The 22,283-nt window shown below is 40.4% G+C and overlaps 2 protein-coding genes across 7 annotated transcripts in view; one reads left to right on the top strand and one right to left on the bottom strand.

Annotated features, from left to right (window-relative positions):
• The window catches only part of CEP83 (centrosomal protein 83), a 143,756-nt gene extending 130,853 nt beyond the window's left edge, over positions 1–12,903 (top strand). For 3 of the 4 annotated variants that reach the window (XM_059683808.1, XM_059683807.1, XM_059683809.1), the window contains 3 exons: positions 2,064–2,167; positions 4,060–4,249; positions 6,093–6,768. In XM_059683808.1, the coding sequence (XP_059539791.1) occupies positions 2,064–2,167; positions 4,060–4,249; positions 6,093–6,197 (399 nt within the window). In that variant the 3' untranslated portion in view covers positions 6,198–6,768. Of the gene's footprint in view, positions 1–2,063; positions 2,168–4,059; positions 4,250–6,092; positions 6,769–11,471; positions 11,689–12,767 lie in introns of those variants that run through there. The other variant, XR_009451280.1, reaches the window with a different exon arrangement.
• The window catches only part of PLXNC1 (plexin C1), a 164,129-nt gene continuing 149,451 nt past the window's right edge, over positions 7,606–22,283 (bottom strand). For all 3 annotated transcript variants that reach the window (XM_059683803.1, XM_059683804.1, XM_059683805.1), the window contains 8 exons: positions 18,936–18,990; positions 16,988–17,019; positions 16,788–16,895; positions 15,296–15,459; positions 12,870–13,017; positions 11,375–11,515; positions 11,207–11,281; positions 7,606–10,037 (listed from right to left, as the gene is read on the bottom strand). In XM_059683803.1, the coding sequence (XP_059539786.1) occupies positions 9,933–10,037; positions 11,207–11,281; positions 11,375–11,515; positions 12,870–13,017; positions 15,296–15,459; positions 16,788–16,895; positions 16,988–17,019; positions 18,936–18,990 (828 nt within the window). In that variant the 3' untranslated portion in view covers positions 7,606–9,932. The remainder of the gene's footprint in view (positions 10,038–11,206; positions 11,282–11,374; positions 11,516–12,869; positions 13,018–15,295; positions 15,460–16,787; positions 16,896–16,987; positions 17,020–18,935; positions 18,991–22,283) is intronic.

The raw sequence follows: 22,283 nt of genomic DNA, 5'->3' as shown, positions 1-22,283 counted from the left end.
AGCAGCAAGGATGGACCGGCTTCCGGCACCTGGGTATATTCTCAAGAGAAATGAGTACATATGTCCACCAAAAACATGTTCAGAAAAACTTTATTCATGGCAGTCTCAAAATGGGAACATTCAAATAAAAGAATGTATAAAAACGTGGTATCTTTGTGAAATGGATGACAGCATAACAATGGAAAAGGACTGTGACATGTAATAACATTATGTACATATATAAAGTGCTGAACAACAGTAAAAATCCAGATACAAAAGAGCTTATACTGTGTGATTCCTTTCTTTGACCTGGGGAGGTGGATGGATAGACATTGTGGTTCAGAACAAGAGAGTGGTTCCTCTGCAGCGTGGAGGGAGGAGGCACAGGCTAGTATTCTGAGTGCGGGAGGATGGGAGGCATTGGGAAACATGAGGCAGAATACCCGTAGCAGTCAGTTCCCAACCAGTCAGTTCCCACCCATAGCGAAGGTGATCCTCAACAGTGGACTGGGTAAATATAAAAAACTATGTAGCCCTAACCGGTTTGGCTCAGCAGAGAGTGTTGGCCTTCGAACTCAAGGGTCCCAGGTTCGGTTCCGGTCAAGGGCATATACCTCAGTTGCGGGCACATCCCCAATGGGGAGTGTGCAGGAGGCAGCTGATCGATGTTTCTCTCTCATCAATGTTTCTGACTCTCTATCCCTCTCCCTTCCTCTCTGTAAAAATCAATAAAATATATTTTAAAAAACAACTATGTAATATTCATTAGTAGAATACAAGATGCAGCAATGAATGAACTGTACCTGTAAGCAATAGCATGAATAATTTTCACAATATTGAATGAAAGGAAAAAGCCATTTGTAAGAGAATGTACACTATGATTCCATTCATGTGAGGTTCAAAAACAGGCAAAACCTTAACTACAGCTTTGGAAGTGAATTAGGTTACCTTTTCAGAGGACAGAGTGGATAGAGATTGACAGGAGGAAGGGGGGGCACTTCTGTTGTAGCAGTGTTGTTGATTTGTGAGGTAATAACAGCCGTGGGCAAACTACGGCCCACGGGCCGGATCCAGCCAGTTTGAAAGGAATAAAACTAAAAAAAAAAAGACCGTACCCTTTTATGTAATGATGTTTACTTTGAATTTATATTAGTTCACACAAACACTCCATCCATGCTTTTGTTCCGGCCCTCCGGTCCAGTTTAAGAACCCATTGTGGCCCTCGAGTCAAAAAGTTTGCCCACCCCTGGGTAATAACACCAACATTTGCTTTGCGGTTTGACATTTTGCCTTACAATTTATGTTCTATGCATTTTTCTGGAAGTCTGTTATACTGGGGGGAAAAGGGTAAGAAAACAAATACCTAATGTTCTGTAACTACTAAAGAGTATGGAACATTTATAAGTGTTTTTCTGAAAAAACAAAACAACCCTGTTTTATAAAACTGAAAATAATTGTACTTGTTTTCATATACTACTTTTGCATTATGTATCGATTTTTCCATATTATTAGAAAAATTTCCCTTTGTAAAGTTTTTTATTTTATTTTTTTAGTATTTAGAAAGATATGTTTTATACTGAAATCCACTCATAATCTATGTTAGCTTTCTGATCCTTTAATTTACCATTTTGGTAGCAATTTATAAATTGCAAACATTTTTCAACTTTAAATTTTGGTTAGCTTTTTTTTTCTTTTTTTCTTTTTAAATACATGATATCTTCTGTAAAAACCAAGAGCTCGTGATTCCTTATCAGGTACCAGGCAAACTTGTTAGTAAAGTTTGACTTCTTTGTTTTTAGATTTTTTTTATTTGCAGCAATTTAGTTATTGATACCAGTTTTCTTGTTTGGCATTCATAATAGTTCTGTTTGTCACACTGAGAATATGAGATAGACCTGTGGTTTATTATCTTTGCAATTTTCAGTAAGATTCATGTCTGCTAATCTTGGTTCCTAGTAGTGACTAAAAATACTCATCTCTAAATAAAATTGTTTTGGTGAGTAAAATATTCACTATTATATAGTTTTGTTCAAATAGGAAAGAAACCATGTATTTACACACTTGCTCATCTTGTTTCTTTATAGAGAAAATCTCTTCATGAAAACAAATTGAAGAGATTACACGAGAAAGTAGAAGTCTTGGAGGCAAAGAGAGAAGAATTGGAAACAGAAAATCAGGTGTTAAATAGGTAATGTGTTTATATGTATGTATATATACCCCATGTGGTTATTTTGATATTATAGAACTTGGTTTCTGGGCATAATGCACTTTGTTTTCTTTTAAAATATACATTTAAAAGAATTCTAAAACTATTCATTATACTCCTAATTTATTGTTCCTTTTTTCTCCCCCCCCCCCTCCCCAACCCCACCCTGGACTAAATGTTCCTTCAAACCAAAAGGTATCTAACACATGCCAGTGTGTGTGTTATGGTTGGGACTGGAAGGAAAGGCTGGTCACTGGCTTTGGCAGCCAGGGGCGGTGTGAGTTCTTGCTGTTGTGACAGGACAGTGGTAGTGATTGCATAGTAAACTGTGGCCACAATTTGGATCAAAGATCAGTTTTTGACTGGTGTGGTAAACTATTACTGGGCTATGACTTGTGGTTTTTCATTTACATCGAAGCACAACTAGTAATTTGCACAATAACATCTTTGAGCAGAGAAGATTTACCATATGAAGTGGTGGAGACATTGTATGACTCAGTTGATTCAAGTTAATAAAAAAAACCCTGCAAATTCAGCTAATTAATGGTAGCCTTCAGCTTTCAGACAGTACCAGACTTTTCTGTAATGGAAATTGCCTATGATATCAAGCAGTGATGTTTTATAATGTGCCCTGGTCTTCTTGGGTATAACCAAAATGTGAACAGTTGTTTTTTTTTATTTTTATAAAAACCAAGAGGTTTCTAGACTGGAATGAATGCCAACTTTATAATACTCTGTTCCAAAGTAAGATGCCACCAAATTCATTCTAAAACAGAATTCAACTTAGTACCTCTTATAACCATTAACTTGGAAATTTGATCAATTCCGGATTAGGCAGCTGTGGCACAGGTTATCTAGAACTTTGAGTGATTTTGAAACTTTGACTACTGATGTGACTGATGGTCAGAAAACTCATGTCCAAAAAGATTTGCAAAGGCCTGAAAAGCTTATTTTTTATTCATGTCATTTTCCCCTAAAGTTGGGACTTCACTTATGTCACTAGCTATATTTTTAAAAGTTAAGTTGAACAATATGAAATTCCCTATATTTGACCATAGTTCACCTCAAAAATGGCAATTTCATAAGATTCAAGCTAGTGTTTTTTTGTATTTCTGTTTGATTCCTTCTGTAAAATAAGGCATCCTTTGGGCTTAAGTTGTTTCCTTTTAGTTTCAGGATTCATGGGCTTGGGGAGTGGAGTAGAAATGAAAATAAAAGTATCAAGAGTTTTTTATTAATTGGCAAATAAAACTTTAAAATGAGCTGATAGCCTGCAATGCTATCGTAACAATAATACGTCCTTTCATATCTGTTTATCTTTCTTGATAGAATTTTATATACTGGGTGTCCCAAAAATATGTATACATACTTTGAATGATTATGAAGTGAGTGTTTAACATTTCAAAAGTTCATTTTCAAAATTTAAAAGAATCTACAGAAATGAAAAAATTTTTTTTGACAATGCCTGTTTTCAAACTGATGACTGTTCTGGTCCAGGCACTGCTGATAACATGAAACAATGGAATTGCAAACACTAAGATAATTTCATTTGGTATTTGTGCACCCTCAATTTTATTGACTGTTTCCAGTTTTGTACCGTAAACTTTATCTTTTATGTATCACCTTTAAAAAAAAGTCTAGTGGCACTTTAGGATAAATTTTCTTTGTTCAAAGCTTAGTCTAGCTTCACCCATTATTACAAATCAGTTAAACCTTGGAGTGAAAATTAAATGAGTTATCAGCGTTAAAGTGTGTATACATTTTTGGGGGACAGCCTACATATTAAATACAGATAAACCTTATAATTTAGAAATCCTTCTCTTCCTATTTAAACTTCTGTATTAAAGAATGGACACTTTTTTTTTCTCTTCAAGGCAAAATGTTCCATTTGAAGAATATACAAGGCTTCAAAAAAGACTAAAGGATATACAGAGAAGACATAATGAATTTCGAAGTTTAATTTTGGTTCCTAACATACCTCCAACAGCATCCATCAATCCTGTTAGCTTGCAGTCATCAACCATAATTCCAGGCATGGAGCTAGCCTTTCCTCCTCATATGCAGGTATGAGCATTTATTTTAGGCAAAAGTTTAGGCAAATGTTTCTGTACATTTTTACCAGCTTATATACAGCGTTAAGAACTCAAATCTTTCTTTAACAGAAATATCCTGAGAAGCAAAGTGGGTATTAATCTATTTTATCCTCTAGTGATAGTGCTAAGAGTAAAATCTCCTATTAAGAAATTTATTTTTTATTTATATTTTATTTTTTAAAAATTCTCACCCAAGGATATTTCTCCATTGATTTATAGAGAGAGTGGGAGAGAGAGGGGAAGATATAGAAATACTGATGTGAGAAAAACACATTGATTGTTTGCCTCCTGCAGCACCCTGACCAGGACAGGGCCAGGGAGGAGCCTACAACCAAAGTACGTGCCCTTGACCAGAATCGAACCCAGAGCCCTTCAGTCCACGTGCCGACGCTCTATCTACTGAGCCAAACCTAGTAGGGCCTATTAAGCAGTTTAAAAGAAGGACCTGCCCTGGCCGGGTGGCTCAGTTGGTTGGAGCATTGTCCCGTACACCAAAAAGTTGTGGATTCAATTCCAGTCAGGGCACATACCTAGGCTGCAGGTTCGATCCTGGTCAGGTGCATGAAGGAGGCAACTGATTAATGTTTCTCTCTCATGTTGATGTTTCGCTATGTCTCTGTCTCTACTCTCACTTTCCCCCCCTCCCTCCCTCTCTTTCTCTCTCTTGAAAATCAATAAATATATCCTTGGGTGAGGATAAAAAAAAGGAAGTTGATTGATGAATGTTTGAGTAATAACACTAACTCTACTGAGCATTTACTAATGCACTGCACTATGCATTTTCCATACAATATTTTATGTAATCCTAATGAAAAACGCTTTAAGGAAAGATATTATTATTTCCAGTTTACAGATGAGAAAACTGAGTCAGAAAGGTGAAATGCCTTTCCTAAGGTCATAGCTAATAACTGACAGAGTTATGTCACTATTCCAAAACCTGGGCTAATTCACACTGTACTAGGTCCTCGAGATACTGAAGTTATCAAATTATTTGGATGATTTTCAGAAGATGAATTAATAAGTAATTACATTTTATAATGCTATAAAGTTTTAGTTACAGAATTGAATCTCAGACCAAGAGCTTTGTTATAATAAACTAGAAGCCCAGTGCATGAATTCATCATGGCTGGCCCGCCCTGATCAGGCCCCATCAGGCCGGGCTGGCAGGGGGGAGGGGACGCAAGAGGTTGGCAGGCCAGCCCACCCCCTGGTTGAACTCCCAGTGAAACTCCTGGTCGAGGGGACAATTGGCATATTAGCCTTTTATTATATAGGACTAGAGACCTGGTACATGAAATTCGTGCAGCTCCTGGCCTGATCCCCCTAACTGCCTATCTGCTCTTCCTTCCTCTCAGTGCAGGCATGCTGAGAGCTCTCCACTGCGGCCCTGCCCCCGTGCTGATTGGTTGTTTCATGACGGCGTCCCGGCCAATTTGCATATTCCTCTATTATTAGTATAGATTGCTATTAAACTCCAGTCTTATTAGAAAGTTGTCGTATAAGTACATCTAGACCCTGCATGAGTATTTTCTAATTACACCCTGGCGAATTTTATACCTAGAGAAGGACAGATTTGGGGTTTTGCTTTACAGCCAGAGCTTGAGGCAGGAGAGATGCCTGGTCAGACTAGTCAATAGTCTGGCCCATGATGCTGTGTTCTTAGACGGCTAAAATGGCCATCCTTGCTCTGTCATATGTGCAGGCCTGAACAAAAGAGGACTGAGGCTGCTGCCCAAGTTAGTTTTCCACCAGTTTTTCTAAGTCTCTTTTTCTGAGCCTTTTCTGTATTTTTTCTTTTTTTCTGTGCTTTTAAGGAGGAACAACATCAAAGGGAACTCTCTCTACTTCGTAAAAGACTAGAAGAACTAGAAACAACACAAAGAAAACAACTAGAGGAGCTTGGATCACCTGGGGAATGATGTTTTTGGAGGAAAGGGATGAAATCAGTGACCCAATAAAGCTTGAAGTTTTAACATATGTGGCATTTAGATATTTTATTACTGTTTGCCAAAACCCCTGAATTTGCCTCAAGAAAAGGTACCAGCTACATGCTGTAGTGCATGTAAGTCGGGATTTTAGGGTTATACTAAAGACAAGTGAAACATTAAAACAGCTTTAGAGATATTTAGAGTATCGAAAATCTTTTGAGAATGGTATAAATAAATGGAGCTAATTTAATTGAAGAATCAAATTTTTAAAATATTTTATTAATTTTACTTTGTTGAATTTTGGGGGCATGTTGCCTAAAATATGCCCATGTTGAATTTCTTCTTCCTCATCTTTGAGATGTTTGGCAATAACAGGGTCAGTAAACATTTTCTGGTTTACTATATACGAGTTATAAACCTCTAGTTCTTGAAAAAAGATGATAGTTTTAAAGTCAGCGTAAATAATACAACTTAAAGATATCTAAATATAAAACACTACCTTTTCTAAAATCTGTGTGCACATAATTTATTAAAGAGCTTAATAAATATTTTTTTCTATCTAGCTGTGTTGTCTTTTGTTGGATTTTTTTCAACCATACAGTGTGTATTTAGCAATATAGATCATATTGATTTTGACTTCTGAGATAGAATTAATAGAAAATAATAAGGTTCAAATAATTAAATACTGTGGCTTTATAAAACAAGGGCCATTCATTGTAAAACTTGACCACAGTGGAGTCCCTTTAGGCAGCGGTTCTCAACCTGTGAGTCGCAACCATCGGAAAAAGCATATAGCATATCAGATGTTTACATTACGATTCATAACAGTAGCAAAATTACAGTTATGAAGTAGCAACGGAAATAATTTTATGGTTGGGGGTCACCACAACATGAGGAACTGTATTAAAGGGTCGCGGCATTAGGAAAGTTGAGAACCACTGCTTTAGAGGTATCATTGGTATTTAACTTCACCTCCCACTGTGCTGGATCTAACCAAATTACTATAAATGTTTTATTTCTGTGCATCCCTAAGTATACCATCATTTGCTTTTTAATGTAACACCATCCTTTTAAAGGAATTCTGCTGGAATAACTTTACATCAACAAGGTAAAACTCAAGTCTGCCAAACCAAGTGAAATGCCCATTACCCAGAAGGCTTCATGATCAAGAGTTTTAAGTTGATAGTGGAGGCCAGCAATGTAATTGAGCAGCCCTTAGCATCATTTAGAAGAAATGAGATTTACTTACTACATACTACAGCTACTTATTCACATAGAGTATATGGTGACATCTTGTTCCTGAAAAGTAAATGATTTCCCTGGATCCACTTTGTATAGTAATTTTTAAAAACTATTATAACTAGAAAATTTGAAGGAAAAAAGACAAGAACAGTCCATATTTACATCAAAATGTTTATTTTTGGATATAGACATTTAAAACATTCATCTCCAAGAACAGCTTCAATCAGGTATACAATAAGAAATAGACTCTAAATCCCTATTACGGAAAAGGTAACAATTTTTAAGTGCTGCTGTAGACACTAGTGTTAGGAAAAAAAAGTTTATAAATGGTTTTGCACCAAAAAAATAGTCAAAGAAACTTAAAAATATAAATTGTTTGCAGTTTGTTTCTCTGTTGCTGTTTAATGTAGATCCAGTGACTGATTGTCTCCAGCACATGTCTAATTTGGCCATTTACTGCATTTGGCTAATGGGACCCAAAAATGTGATCTAGATAGTGCTTTTCACTGGAGGATTGACAAACACGCTACATATATTAGTGAATCTTCACACCACCTCAGTGAGGTAGGATAGAAATATTATACAGAAATTGAGGCACAAAGAGGTAAGTGACTTGCCCAAAGTTCCCAGCAGCAGTTCCTGGAAGCGGAGGTGAGTCTCCACACAGGACTCGCACCACAGAGCTGGACAGGGACATCCTCATGGAGCTTTCACTAAGTATTCAGAGAAAGCTGTCGCTGTTCCTTTGAGTTTCCTTAGCATTTCTGTACCCTAAAGAAGGGGAAGTCTTTTGGGCAACTCTCCTACCGTTGGCTCTCAACTCTCCTGCTACTGTTCTCTTACAGACGCTTTCACATCAAGACTGTAGCAGCCTTAGATAGGGGCCAGACCTCTCACCTTAATACTTGTAAGTAACCTATTTGGTAGTTTTTTGAGGTGTGTCCATTGAACAGACAATGGTGAAAAGCGACGGGATTGGGAAGGTACCTGTCAGGGCAATAATTGCTCATTTTCTCTGACCAGTTTGTTGAGTTGTCACCTCTGACTCTTTACCAGATATTGAGGAGCAAGATAAATTGCATTTATCTCAGACAAATTCACAGTTAATCCTGATATCCCATACAGTGTTGGCAAGTGATTTTAAGGAATGTGTGATCAATGTTGTATTTGCTAAGTGAAAAAATGTCTTTCCTCAGTCTGGGAAGTGGAGCACCAAGGGTAGAAGGTGCCCCAAGGAAAGTCTGAGAGTTGCCAATTACACTTTCCTTCTGACTTACTAGAGGAAAACACAGTGGTATTAAAATTGGTCGTAAGCAGCAAAAATTCAGGAATAGTAATCATCAATAAAAGACTACAGTGTAAACTGGATAGGAATTCTTTAAAAAGAAAGGCATGGATAAAATGAGTATTTTTAATTCTTTCTCTTGTGAGGAATACTTTCAAAAAGTACATAGTAAGACTAAGATACCAAGTTTTATACTAATATTTTTCAGGCCTTGGGCCTCAAATATATATATATTCATATATAATACTCCAGTGTGAACAGCAATTTCATGAAATGTAAAATGTATCTTTTCTTTTTTTTTTGAATCACACACAAGTATTTATAACCACAGGGTTCACTAGAGCTCTAAAGCAAGGAGACACTAGGATGGAACTGTAGGATTAGGGGAGTGAGTTACTCTTCCACAGATCTGATCAAAGTTAACTAATGATTTTTCTTAAACATCCAACATGTCCACCATCAAATACATTTAGTTTGCAAAAAATAAAATGAGACTAAGTGTCTGGATAAAATGCTGTTGCATTTCCATGAAGCCTGTTGCTCCTTGCGTTAGAGTCCCTTAGTGAAATGGAGGCGAGGTGGATGGAGTGACCACTGAAAAACACAGCCCTTTCAACAATGTTGCAACACTGTTAGTTTTTGGTTTAAAAACACACACGCGCACACACACAAATGCTAAGTGTACACACTACCAAATTCTGCAGCCAGCTTTTCCAAGAACTACTGGGGAAAGTTTCAATGCTGCGAACCTTCCAGGTTGCCCTAACACCTCCACCTTGTTTCCAATGTACTCCTTTCACATTCTGTTTCGATCACTGGCAGCATCCCTTTTCTGCAGAGCTGCAGTGTAGTCACAAGTGGTACATAACTAGTTTTCAAACAAAACCACTTGTATCATTGTGCTTAAGTGGAGACTGTAGTTACAATACTGACACTTGCTTACTGGCCCCGTATTCTCTGTAAACAAGGAGGCTGTTTGCAACAACCACTTCAGCTCTATTTACAGAAGGGTTCCCTGTACACACGCAGGCACAATAGTTGGTATGCTTTCTAAAAGCTGTGCATGTGCCTTGGTCTCTTACAGACAGTGCTCAGAGTGGAACCTATGTGCAAACTTAAAAAATTAACGACACAGAGTAGCTCAAGCAGCCATTTTGCTCCCAGGTCGTCTGAAGAACTTTGCCAGATTAAGTCAGTGCTCACATCCACTTGCATTTCTTCTTTTCATCAAATAAGACTTTTACATGCAAGAGTTGTTTCTGAGCTTCTTCCAGCCCTCGTTCTCTTTCTAGTTTATTTAGAATCTGTTGACAATTAGAACAGTTATTTTAGATATTGTGGTTTTATCATTACAATTCTGGTTTCTTTTTCTTTGTGCATTCCTGATGCTGAGTGGTAAAATCTGTATGAAGCAGATGCCGACATTTTCTTCGATCATTTACATACTCACTTTGCAAGTTGTTTTGCTAAGTCATTATCACAGGATCAACAATACTTTGGCTTAAAATAGAAACTGGAAAGAAATACCAACTGTTTGCTTACAAATATGGGGCCAGACCTCGAAGGCCCTGTTTTATGCATTATGTCACAGCCATTCCAAGCACAGCAAGCATTTCTGGGCAGCCAACATGCAGGCAAGTATTTCTTCTTAAATGCAGCAGGCAGGGGCATCCTGGTTAGAGATGACTCTTTCCCTTCCCTCCCCTCCCATCCTGGGCAATCTAGTCCCTCTCCCATTCTCTCCCCTCCCGCCCCTCCCCAGTGCTTCCCTTCTAACCCCTGGCCCCTGGAAAGAGGGATGCTTATCATGTTTAAGGAACTCATTGCCTCTACCCTACCTTAGCTCTTCACTTGATCTTCAAGTAGCAAATGGACTTGGTGAGCTATTCTCACCATTGACATGGATAGCCTGTCCCAGCATGACTGAGTGGGGGGAATCAGGGAAGGGGGAATTAACATATATTTGGAAACAACACATCTGATGACTGTGTGAATTCCCAAAAAAAAAAAAAAAAATTCAGATTAAGGAGAATTAATCAAGGATAATGGTTTATTGAAATAGCTACTTAAGTTAGAAAATGTCATACTTCCATTTAACCATTAAATACAGAATTTAGGCGATTTGTCAAGCTTAGCTTTCATTTTAGCAGTTTACAATCAAGCATAAGCTGGCCCCGTTTAACAGGACCACTACTTACTCATCAGAGTTAACGTTAACTTGAGCCAATGTGGCTGCAGGCCCCATAAACTCATGTAAGTTCAGGCTGGTCCGAAGGTGTGCCATAAAGCTACGGGGCAGCAGCCATGTGCAGGGTCTGGCGAGGAGCCAGGATCCCCCATCAGACAGGCCCCCTGGCCTCCCGTTTTTGCCATTTGGGATGCCAGAGCTGTCCTGAGACCTGTCAAAGGCTTCAGAACCAAATCCTGGGGACTGATTCAGGTCAATATTTTAAAATGTCATTTAAAATCTTACCTCATCAAAATATTTTACGATGTATTTGTAGATTTCTGTCAAGGCCACTTCTTCATTAAATTCATTTTCATGTTTCTTAAAGAAAGAAAGGCTTGTTGAGAGATTCTGATATGACTTTAAAAAAAAAAAAAAGTACCCAAATGTTTTAATTCTACTTTCCAACAATACCTTAGATTCCTGAGTTAAGAATTCTTCCATTTCTGAAGGTGACAATGGAGGCAAATCCCTGATTGCTTTGTAATAAGATTTTACTTCCTCTTTGTAGGTTGGGATATCCTTGGCATAGAGAAGTTTATTAGTTGGTGCTTCCTAAAAAAAAAAAAAAAGACGAAGAAAACAGTGATCACCCCAAGAGTGAAAACCATGGGGAATATATGGCAATAACGCAGCTGACCCTCCACACTGTTACTGCCTGGCCACGTGTCCCTGCACAGGCCCTCCTCAGTGTTGCTGAATGACTGACTGCTATCCAGATAGCTCTGGTGAGTCACTATTATTTTCAGGCAGATTAAATGCTAATATATTCTGCCTTCCTTTCATAAAGGAACTAAAATTATTATTTTTGCATGATTTGAGTTACTGTAACAATGGAACTTATTTCAATCATACTTCATTACTAATGGCTGTAAAAAGCCTGAATTAAAACATTTGCTCTCCTCCTCACCCACCAGGGAATTTTGGCATTTATAAAAGATCTGATTGTAGGTCTGATTGAGCCCTTTATATAACCATGAAAGTGGTAAGTAGCTGGCAGTGGTGGATTTTTTTCTGCTTGTCCTGTTTATTTTAATAGATCAGTGTCCTCAGGGAAGCAAGGGGTCATTAGTATTGGTGGATCTGATATCTGATTTTGCAAAAGTTCCTTGGCAATTTGAGTGTTTTTATGTAATTACAACTGATAATGTTAAAAAATAAGCGATTTTATTTTAAAAGTCATTATTTTTCACAAAATTTTAAAAAATTCTACTCAAGGAAGATAGATGAGTTACGAACAGGGCCAATGCCCCAGCACATTTTAAAATGTATCGTCTCTTAAAGGCCTTCTACCCGAGACCCACTGCTCAGCTCTAAAGATTTTCTCAAATCCATCAGGTACAGGACCCGCTCAGTTTAATATGCTGGGTGCTTGAATGGGACCAAAACATCGCTTTCAAAGTTTGCTCAGTATTTTTATCTTTCTTTGCTTTCTTAGGGCTTTTGCTCAGCAAAGAAAACCATTGTAAAAACAATATTGATGTTTTGACAATAAACAGACAAACTGATGATGTTAGAGATCTTGGGTAAGGTTTTCTTCCCCACACACAATTTGTTATATTCAAGTAGACTCTTTTTAGGTACATTCAGATGGAATTAATATGGGCCAATTTCAGTAGTTTCATACTTTGGATTTAGCTTATTAGTGTCTGCAGAATGTTTTATACTTTGTGGTAAAGAGTTCTGCAATAGGGTTGGGATAATAATCAACTATTTTGATTTTCACTTAGAAAAACTAGATTAAAATGGAAATAAATGAGAGATTTTAAAGAAATTTTCAGTGACATTGTTGACTATTTCTTTTTAGCTGGTGTAATTTAGACCAATTCTTTATTATTTGAATATTTTCAAGAAAGAGTGCTTCAGACTCATGGGAGTACATACACGGCATACTAAAGCTGGGCCTCACCTTCCCGAGTTGCTGCTCCGTGAGAGAAAACGCGTCCATGAATGCCTGGGCGATCACTGACAGACAGCCATCTATGTGCGGCGTCTTCTTAATGTCAAAGACGAACTGGGGGTTCTTCAGGATGTTGACCCAAAAGCGAAGAGGAAGGCTGTTCCGAGAGAGATTTCTTTTCAAAAACTGCCATCCCTATGACGGGGTTTCTCTGTTCCCCAGTTTGTAGAGGGGCGGGTTTGTCCCTGTTATTGAAGGATGCAAGTCTGCTTCGCTGAGAACAAGCAAGGGCTAAACTGACAGAGCTCCTGAGGGAGGGCTGGCAGAAGAGTCTGGGGTGATATTGACAAGACACATTTTCTCCAGACAGCCCTAGGTATGTCAGATGGGAGGGCCAAGGAGAATATCTCAACAGATCTCCAGAACTGACCTTCTCCTACCCACAGTACTACACCCTGGCCTAAGCCCCATCTCCTCTCACCCCGTTATCACCTCCTGGCTCCTGACGGCTAATTCTCTCTCTTAATTAGCTCATGGCCCTCTCCATCCTCCTCCTAATTCTCTCTCTTAATTAGCTCATGGCCCTCTCCATCCTCCTCCAGATAAAAGCCTGGACCCTCACCTCCTGCTCATCTCACTCATTCTCACCCACTGGCCTCCTCACTGCTCTTCATGCGCACCAGGCCAGCCTGTGCCTGAGGACTTTGCCTTTTGTTGTCTGTCTTCCTGAAACTGTTTTGTCCCAGAGAGTCTCATGGTTTATGCCCTCGTTTCTTTAAAGGCCTGGCTCACATGTCGTCATCTCCGTGGGGCTCCTGACCTCCCCTCCCCCTCACCCTCCTGTCACTCTCTGTCCTCTTTCCCACTTTGCTGCACCAATTACCTTCTAATATACTGCAGCTTACCTATTTGATTTATTGTCTATCTCTACCTATTAGCATGCAAGCTCTGTGAGAACATGGACTTCTGTCTGTTTACTTCATTTCTATATCTCCAGCACCTAATAGTTGTTGGTGCATAGAAGGCACTCAAATAATATGAACTTGGGGAACATTCAAACTTCTTTCATTGTCTACTTCGCAGCTCTGGCCTAGCTAGTTACCTCTGGGATATGGCTACTGGGCCTCTTGATAGCTTTACTGTCCTGAGACTGAAGCATAGTAATCTCTGTTTTGTAAAACTGCTGTTTGAAATTCTCTGCTACTTTTAGATAGTCCCTTGTTCTGTAAGTCAACTCTGTCATTTTTAGACGGTCTCTTATTCTGTAAAATAACTTTGTTTTTTAGCGTAAAGAATAGAAAAGATAAATTTAACTGTCTGACCTTGCAAGCTAGCCATCTAATGTAAGGGGCTGATACACTGATACTGATAATTTTCTCATGCCAGTTGTTTGTTAGATATGATATGTACTCAAGGTTACAAGTTATCTGCAAAAGTAATATACACAAAGACCTGAAAAGATATAAAAAGAGAATGCTTCCTTTGTTTGCTCAGAATTTGACAGATATTCTGCTCTGAGCCCACATGTAATAAAGACTCCTAACTAATTGGCTTGTTAAGGTGCCTTGTATCTAGCTCGCTGATTTACGATGCAACAAGACCACCCCTGCTCAATGCCACAATCTTCCCAGGAAAATGCTAGCCAGCAGCACCCAGGCCTCGTGTGGGAGTAGCAGGGCCTGGGAATAAGGCTGGAACACAGGAAGGGAAGGAGCCAGAGTAGGGTTGGTATAGACCCAGATTAAATGGGAAAAGATCTGCATTCTGAAACCTCAGCTTTTAGTACTCATTTTAAATGGCCTGGTGAACCTTAATACCTTGAACTTGCCCAGAGGAGCTGGGTCACATCGTAACCATGTGCAGAGTATTTCAAATAGAAGTGATGAGCTATATTTCTCTACCGAGGAGAAATGTAGAATAAATCTGGATGCCTTGCCTTAGCTTAAGGTAAAATGTTAAAAAAACAAAATAAAACACAATCCTTTGGCTAATTCTCATGGTATCTGAGTACTGCATTTGATTCAATAAAAGCAGAAATTTCTCTATAGAATTGGAGTATAGACAGACAGCTTGGAAATTGCAAAATGATGAATTCTCTGAGGGATAAATAAGAGTTCTCTAATGGAAAACTGTATGATAAAACCACAAAATATTTTTTCATCTTTTGCCGGTCAAGCTAAACTTGTTTTAACATTCCAAACAAAGGCTCTTTTCATGCATTAAAGATAATAGAGTTTGTTTATTTTATCCTGAAGAATAGGAGGCTCTATATAGGAATGTTTTTGTTTATTGTTTAAAATAGTCACAGCAAGAAACTGCTTGGCCGTGACAGCCTACCAAGCCAAGGCTCTGCTGCAGGCTACCGGGTCCTCCTCTCAGCCAGATCCTGCCCCGGGCACTTGCACAGTCAGCAGTCAACTAATATCTATTCCCACCTGTTTGTTTTCCAAATATGTACGACATCAGGATCGGTGATTTTCTTGTTTTCAGCCTGGGCGTCCAAAAAGTCAAAAAAGTACTTTATAGCAAACGGGGCTCTGCTGTTAGGTAAACTCCAAATGCTTCTAAAAAGTTTTTCAAGCACAGAGTGGATTGCCACCTAAAAGATACAGAACATCGGCTTAGGAGGTAAAACAAACAGGGCAGTGGTTCTGCAAACACGGTGGAAAATGAAATCCAAGCTCAGAGAAACTGATGTGCAAACGGGCTGAAGAGAAGCCGACGAGGCCAGCACGCGCAGTCCGCGCCGGTTTAGATTTGGTTCGGAAGCCTCTTGCTGATAACAGTATTGTTTAGTCGGGAGGAAGGATACTGGAAACCTCTAGCAGTAGAAATGCCCCTTGTAGGGCTGTGTACATAAACCAAGAAGCCAGGATGTCTGGCTTTATTAGTTACGCTCAGCCTGGAAACACTCAAGTTGCTCTGTTCCCAGAATCTTTCCTGTTGCATATATTTCTATCATGGAGCTTCATTGTGTGCTTTCCGAAGCATCTGAGTGTTTTATAAAAACCCAATAGGCAGCTCTAACCGGTTTGGCTCAGTGGACAGAGCGTCAGCCTGCGGACTGAAGGGTCCCAGGTTCGATTCCGGTCAAGGGCATGTACCTGGGTTGCGGGCACATCCCCAGTGGGGAGTGTGCAGGAGGCAGCTGATCGATGTTTCTCTCTCATCAATGTTTCTAACTCTCTATTCCTCTCCCTTCCGCTCTGTAAAAAGTCAATAAAATAGATATTAAAAAAACAAAACAAATCAAAAACCAATAGGCAGAGCTCTGTGGGGCAGATGAAATAAAGAGGCGCTGGCTGTTCCCTCCCCACTGAAGAAGCCCCTCAGCAGGAGACAGGGCCAGGTGTGGGTAGCGGCATCATGCTGCCAGTCATTTCAGAACAAAGGGATCACCCCAGACTTCTGTTAATCCCACTAAAAGCCAGATAAAGTAAAATGTGCTCCCAATTTGGTATTCTACTTACGTTTACAAGTAACACTTTTATATGTGAACAGAATTCTTAATTTTAAAAGGAAAAATAATCGGTAAGATTTACTGGGTCTGAATTCACTGACTCCCCCACCCCTTCATTTTATTTGCAATTCAAAGAGGGAGTTTTATTGCTCATCCCTAATAACAAACAAAAAGGAGTAATTATGCTGTCAACCTAAAAAACAATAGTGAACTGTGGCTAAAGGGACTGGGAACAATATTAAATCCCTGATTGAAGATGTTACAGGAGAAATTTGTAAAATGCTGTTATCTTTGCAGTTTATAAAAAAGAAGAAGGGGGTAGGAAGTGTTTACAATTTAAACTTGCATTTTGCGTTGCTAGAAGGCACCAGAGATTTGTAACGTTTTCACACTTCAGTGGAAATTAAATCAAACATATTATACGCCCCCAGGTGGCCGGAAAATGTGCTCCCTGGCAGTGCGTGTACCTTGGTCGACAGCAGCTTTGTCAGATACATTTCTTTTACTTTGAACTTGTGCTTCCCTCGATGTCTCTTTCCTTGCACGTCTTGGAATGCTTCCGAATCTGGTAAAATCTAAAGGGAGACAGAGCAGAAGCGTCACCCAAAGAGACCAGTCTTGCTGTGAAAGCATCGGATTCAGCAGGGAGCACAGAGGTGAAACTCACCAAATGGCAGTGGTCATCCGAGTATTCCACATCTGAACGCCGAGGGAGAGAAAACAGCCCGTTAACACCAGAACCTCGGGCTCACTGGCCTTCTCATAAAATGCCCCGTTTGCGCTATGCAGAGTGTACTTGAGCTTGTCACAGCTACATTTCCCCCTTGCTGTGTCTTAGGACCTTCAGAACAGATTGGGCCTGGGACTGGAGGGGAAGCAGGCTCCCTGTCCCTGGAAGTGTGGAGACTGGCCGAGATCACTTGCTGATCATTCTCAACTACACCCAGGGGCTACAAGGCACCTGGCAGTGAATAAGACAGATCGAGTTCCCACCCTAATGGAATTTACATCCTAGCCAAGGAGAGAATTTCATGTACTAATTACACAATTATTTAATTACAATTGTGATAAGGATTGTGAAGAAGAATTTTATGCCAAGAAAGTATATAACAAGGGCCTGACCTAGTCTGGGAGGTTTCCCTGAGGAAGGGAACCGATATGGAGCTGAACCTAAATGTACGGATAGCGTTAGCCAGGCAAATGGAGAAGAGGGACAGGTGCAAAGGTTGTAAGGTGAGAAGGAACTTGACCCCTTCTAGGATCTGAAAGAAGGGCAGTTAGTGTAGCTCACAGGGCAAGCGGGAGAGGGCAATCTTGTAAGAAATGCGGCTTTAAGGGGTGGTAAATGGAGGGAAAGAAGGGCTGGCTCTTTGTTTAGAAGATTAGAGGGACTGGCTGTGCTGCTGTTGCCTCTTGGCTGCGCTGCTGCAGGCTCTGGAAGTAGGTGCTGGGTCCTCAGGGCTGGGTTGACAGAGGGGTGATGAAAGGGCAGAGGAGAGGGGCAGGGGTTCGGAGGGATTAAAATAATGGCTCTCAGCTGGACTGGGTAGGAGGAAGGAAGCAGATCCCCAAATAACAAGCTCTGCAAAAGGCACAATCTGGAGTGTGAGACACAACCCTTCACTCTGCAGCACAAGCACACCGATGCCCCCGCCAGCCAGAATGAGGCCACCTGTGCAAGAGGCTCCTCTCACTCAGCCTGAGGGAATGCTGGACGGTGTCCTACGGCTACCAAACTGTCCTGTCCATTTCCCCCGGAGCCCCGTGTTTCCTGTGTGAACTGGCCAGTGCTACACCCAGCAGGCTCCTGGACCTCCACCTGTGAGAGCAGCCCACAGGCCAGCCCAGCACCTGAGGGCTGAGGACTGACTGACCGGCTGGAACTGGACCCTGCAGCTTTCTCAAGGCACCATCAGTGTTCTCTGCCCGAGGCTAGCAGGCAGCAGAAAAGAGTTTAGAGCAGTGGTTCTCAACCTTCCTGATGCCGCGACCCTTTAATACAGTTCCTCATGTTGTGGTGACCCCCAACCATAAAATTATTTTCGTTGCTACTTCATAACTGTAATGTTGCTACTGTTATGAACCGTCATGTAAATATCTGATATGCAGGATGTATTTTCATTGTTACAAATTGAACATAATTAAAGCACAGTGATTAATCACAAAAACAATGTGTAATTATATATGTGTTTTCTGATGGTCCTAGGCGACCCCTGTGAAAGGGTCGTTCGACCCCCAAAGGGGTCGCAACCCACAGGTTGAGAACCGCTGGTTTAGAGAGTGGCCTAGTGGCTCTTGCATAAAAGCTGCCCCTTTGGTTTGCCTCTTCTCCACTTTCTGGGAATTTTGCAAATGCTATCCTCAGCCATCCTGCTGAGGAGCTGGCAGGACGCTTCAAAGGCTGCCTCTGCCCAGGTGAGGGCTGGGCGTCCTGCTAACCACTGTTTACAGGGTCCTGTCCTCCTTGCAGGGCTCACATTCTTAGGGCGAGAAAGAGAAAGGGCCATTCTCGGCTTCCAGGGAATTAAGTGGCAAGAGCTCAGCCTCCCCTCTGGGCCACACGTCTGATACTCTACAGCCGAGTGAGAACAAAAGATTGACATTATGTTGGTTACCTGAAGTAAAATTTGCTATCTTCTTAAAGACTTTTATAGTGGATCCATTTGATATCTGAAAGCAAAGATAAAAAAATATATGAGTTTTCAAAATTTAATGTATTTCTCAACTTCACCCAGCCATTAGATGGCTGGCTGGATTTTATAGTCTCACTTAGTAAATCAAATACTTATGAAGAATTCCTATGTTCTGGGCACTGTGCCGGAAGATGGAGCTAAATGATGAGCAAGACACTGTCCTCAAGGAGCTCCCAGTCCTGGAAAGGAGACAGACAAGGCAGCGAGAGGCAGGGAGGCCAGTGCCGGGAGGGGAGCCCAGGTACCACGGGACCCGCGGGAGGCGGCTGGCCTGAGAGAGGGAAGAAGTTAGGTTCCTACTGTATTAATGAATGCTGAGCCAGGTTTTCACAAACTGGCATATAAAGCCCGTGTCTACCCCTTGATAGAGCAATTTCCCACCTAGGTGTACACCCAGCAGAAATCAGTACCTATCCTGATAGTAAACTATTGGTAATTGCTGCATACTGGAAACAACCCAAATATCATCAACAAAATGAATAAATACTTTGGGGTACAACAGAATATTATAAAACAATGAAGATAAGCAAATTAGCCCTGGCTGGGTGGCTAAGTTGGTCAGAACGCAGTCAGGACACACACAAGAATGAACCAATGAATACATACCGTAAGTAAGTGGACCAATAAATCAATGCTTCTTTCTCTCTCAAATCAATAAATACATTCTAAAAATTAAAAATATTAAAGAAAGTGAGCAAATCACTGCCACATGCCGCAGGGATGACCTCACAGTGATCTTGAGCAAAAGAAGCCCAACACAAAGAATGCATAGTGTGATTTCATTCGCATAGAGCTGAGTAAAACAACTGTTGTCACAGGTTCAGAGAAGAGCGCGGGGCGGCGATTGGGAGGGCCGGGGCTTCTGAGGGATAGTAATGTCCAGTTTCCTGGCTTGCATGGTAGTTATGGGAGGGGCTAGTGATAACTCATCAGCAGTGCACTTATGATTTGTTCTCTTTTATGCAGGTGTCATCATACACACACACACACACACACACACATAAACACACTATATAGATATAGATATATAGATATAGATATAGATATAGATAGATAGACAGTCCATGGGTTACATCAGACTCGATGTACGTCATTTTGTGGTTACGTTACCATCTCCCATTTATTTATAAAAAAAAAAAAGTTCCGTCATTTTGACGTATGTACATATGTGCTTTATGTTTTTTATTATTTATTTACCACAAGTAGAGGTCAGGAATTGTTATCTTTCTTTTAAATTTTTTTACTGTTTCACTTTGTTATTGCTGTGTATGTGCTCCATGTAAGTGACATAGGTGCTTATGTAGGTGGGTTCCGACTTAGGGCGAAAATTGCGTTACACCGTAGGAACAGATCTCTGACGTAACCTGAGGACCTACTGTACATATACACACACATTATATATATATATATATGTATATACATGTACATACATATATATACACACACACACATATCCTATATAATAAAGAGCTAATATGCTAATTAGAGTGGATGGCGGAACGACCTTTCAGAATGACCTTCTGGAATGACCAATGGTCAGAGGGGCAGGGCTGCAGGGCCAAGCCCCTTGCACAAATTTTGTGCATTGGGCCTCTAGTTTTATATATATATGTATATATATGCATATATGTGTATACACACACACACACACACATTTTATATACTTTTGGATAATCTTCACCTGAGAATATTTTCCCATTGATTTTGAGAGAGAGTGAAAGGGAAGGGGAGAGACAGTGAGAGAAACATGGATGTGACAGAGACACATTGACTGGTTGCCTCCCGCAAGCTCTCCGACCAAGGCTCAGGGATCCAGACTGCAACTAAGGTATGTGCCCTTGACAGGAATGGAACCCTCAACCCTTGAGTCTGGGGGCCAATGCTCTAACCACTGAGCACTGGCTAGGGCAAGTGTCTCGTATTTTAAAAGGAAGCTTGTAAAACCATAAAAATTGCATGCACTTTTAAATAAAAAATTTTAAATTTAACTCTTACTTACAGAAAAGTACCTAACATTCACTAATATGAAAGTATACAGCCCATTGAATGTTCACTCAAGTATATACCTGTGTAACCAGTACCCATATCAAGATATAAAATTATATTTCAAGGCCCTGAGAAGTACCTCCATTTCCCTTCCCAGGCAATAAAGATCCCTTCCTTTTCTGACTTCCATCATTATTGATTAGTTGTATCTGTTCTTGAACTTCATATAAATGGAGTCATTCAGTATGTATTTGTGTGTCTAGCTTCTGAGGGTCAATATTAAAGTCTGTGATGTTTACCCAAGTTGTTGCAGCTACCAGCAGTTTGTTCTTTTTAAAAATCACTGTGTATTATTCCATTGTGTGAATATACTATAAAAAAAATTGCTGTACAATAAAAGAAAAGGGGTACTGACACATGCTACAACATGAATGAATCTCAAAAACATTATGCTAAGTGCAAGGAGACAGTCACAGAAGACCATGGGGGTGCGATCCCATTTATACAAAGCATCCAGAATAGGCAAATTTCTATAGACAGAAAGTAGATTACTAATTGCCTAATGCAGGGGTTGGAGGAATGAGGAGTGCCTGCTAACGAGTTCAAGGTTTCTTTTTGGGGTGATGAAAATGTTCTAAAATTACATTGTGGTAATGATGATACAACTCTGTAAATGTACCAAAACCCATTGAATTGTACGCCTTAAAAAGGTGAGCTTTATGGTATATAAATGTTATCTCAGTAGAGCTGTTAAAAAAAAATTGCTGCAGATTTAAAAGGTACACGTTTGACAAGCAAATGGTTTTACTCCATTCACATGCAATTGCAGTGCTGTGTCCAGCCTGTTTTGGAGATAAAGAGGCGCTCCCTCACCTGATGGCTTCTAGTGTACCCCTCCCACCCGGCCCCGGGACCTGGATGCTCAGAGGCAGAGGCGGCCTCCATCCTTGGGAGGAGCAAACTGCTCAGAGGGGCGGAGGGGCTGCTCCACAAAACAGAAGAGGCAGATGGGGTCACAGCAATCCTCACCTTCAGCTGGGGACTGTGGAGGGGAATCAACCCTGTCCTTTCTGAGCATCCTTAGCTCAGTGCTTCCCCCCTGCCCTGAAGCTCCAAGGCTGCTTTGATTCTAATACTAATTTGGACCTGGCCTTCCCCAGGTTGGAAAAGAGTAGAAACTTAGGATTTCCCGTCCGGCCTGCTACATGTTGGTTATAGCATGTACAACCCTGCTTAGCAAGCACAGGGGATGAAGGCCTAATCTTCAGGTTGCACCCAGAGAGG

This window comes from Myotis daubentonii, chromosome 2 (genome assembly GCF_963259705.1).
Source record: "Myotis daubentonii chromosome 2, mMyoDau2.1, whole genome shotgun sequence".
Classification (NCBI taxonomy): Eukaryota; Metazoa; Chordata; class Mammalia; order Chiroptera; family Vespertilionidae; genus Myotis; species Myotis daubentonii.
Note: the sequence above shows the minus strand (reverse complement) of the source record. Positions and strands in the feature narration are given on the sequence as shown.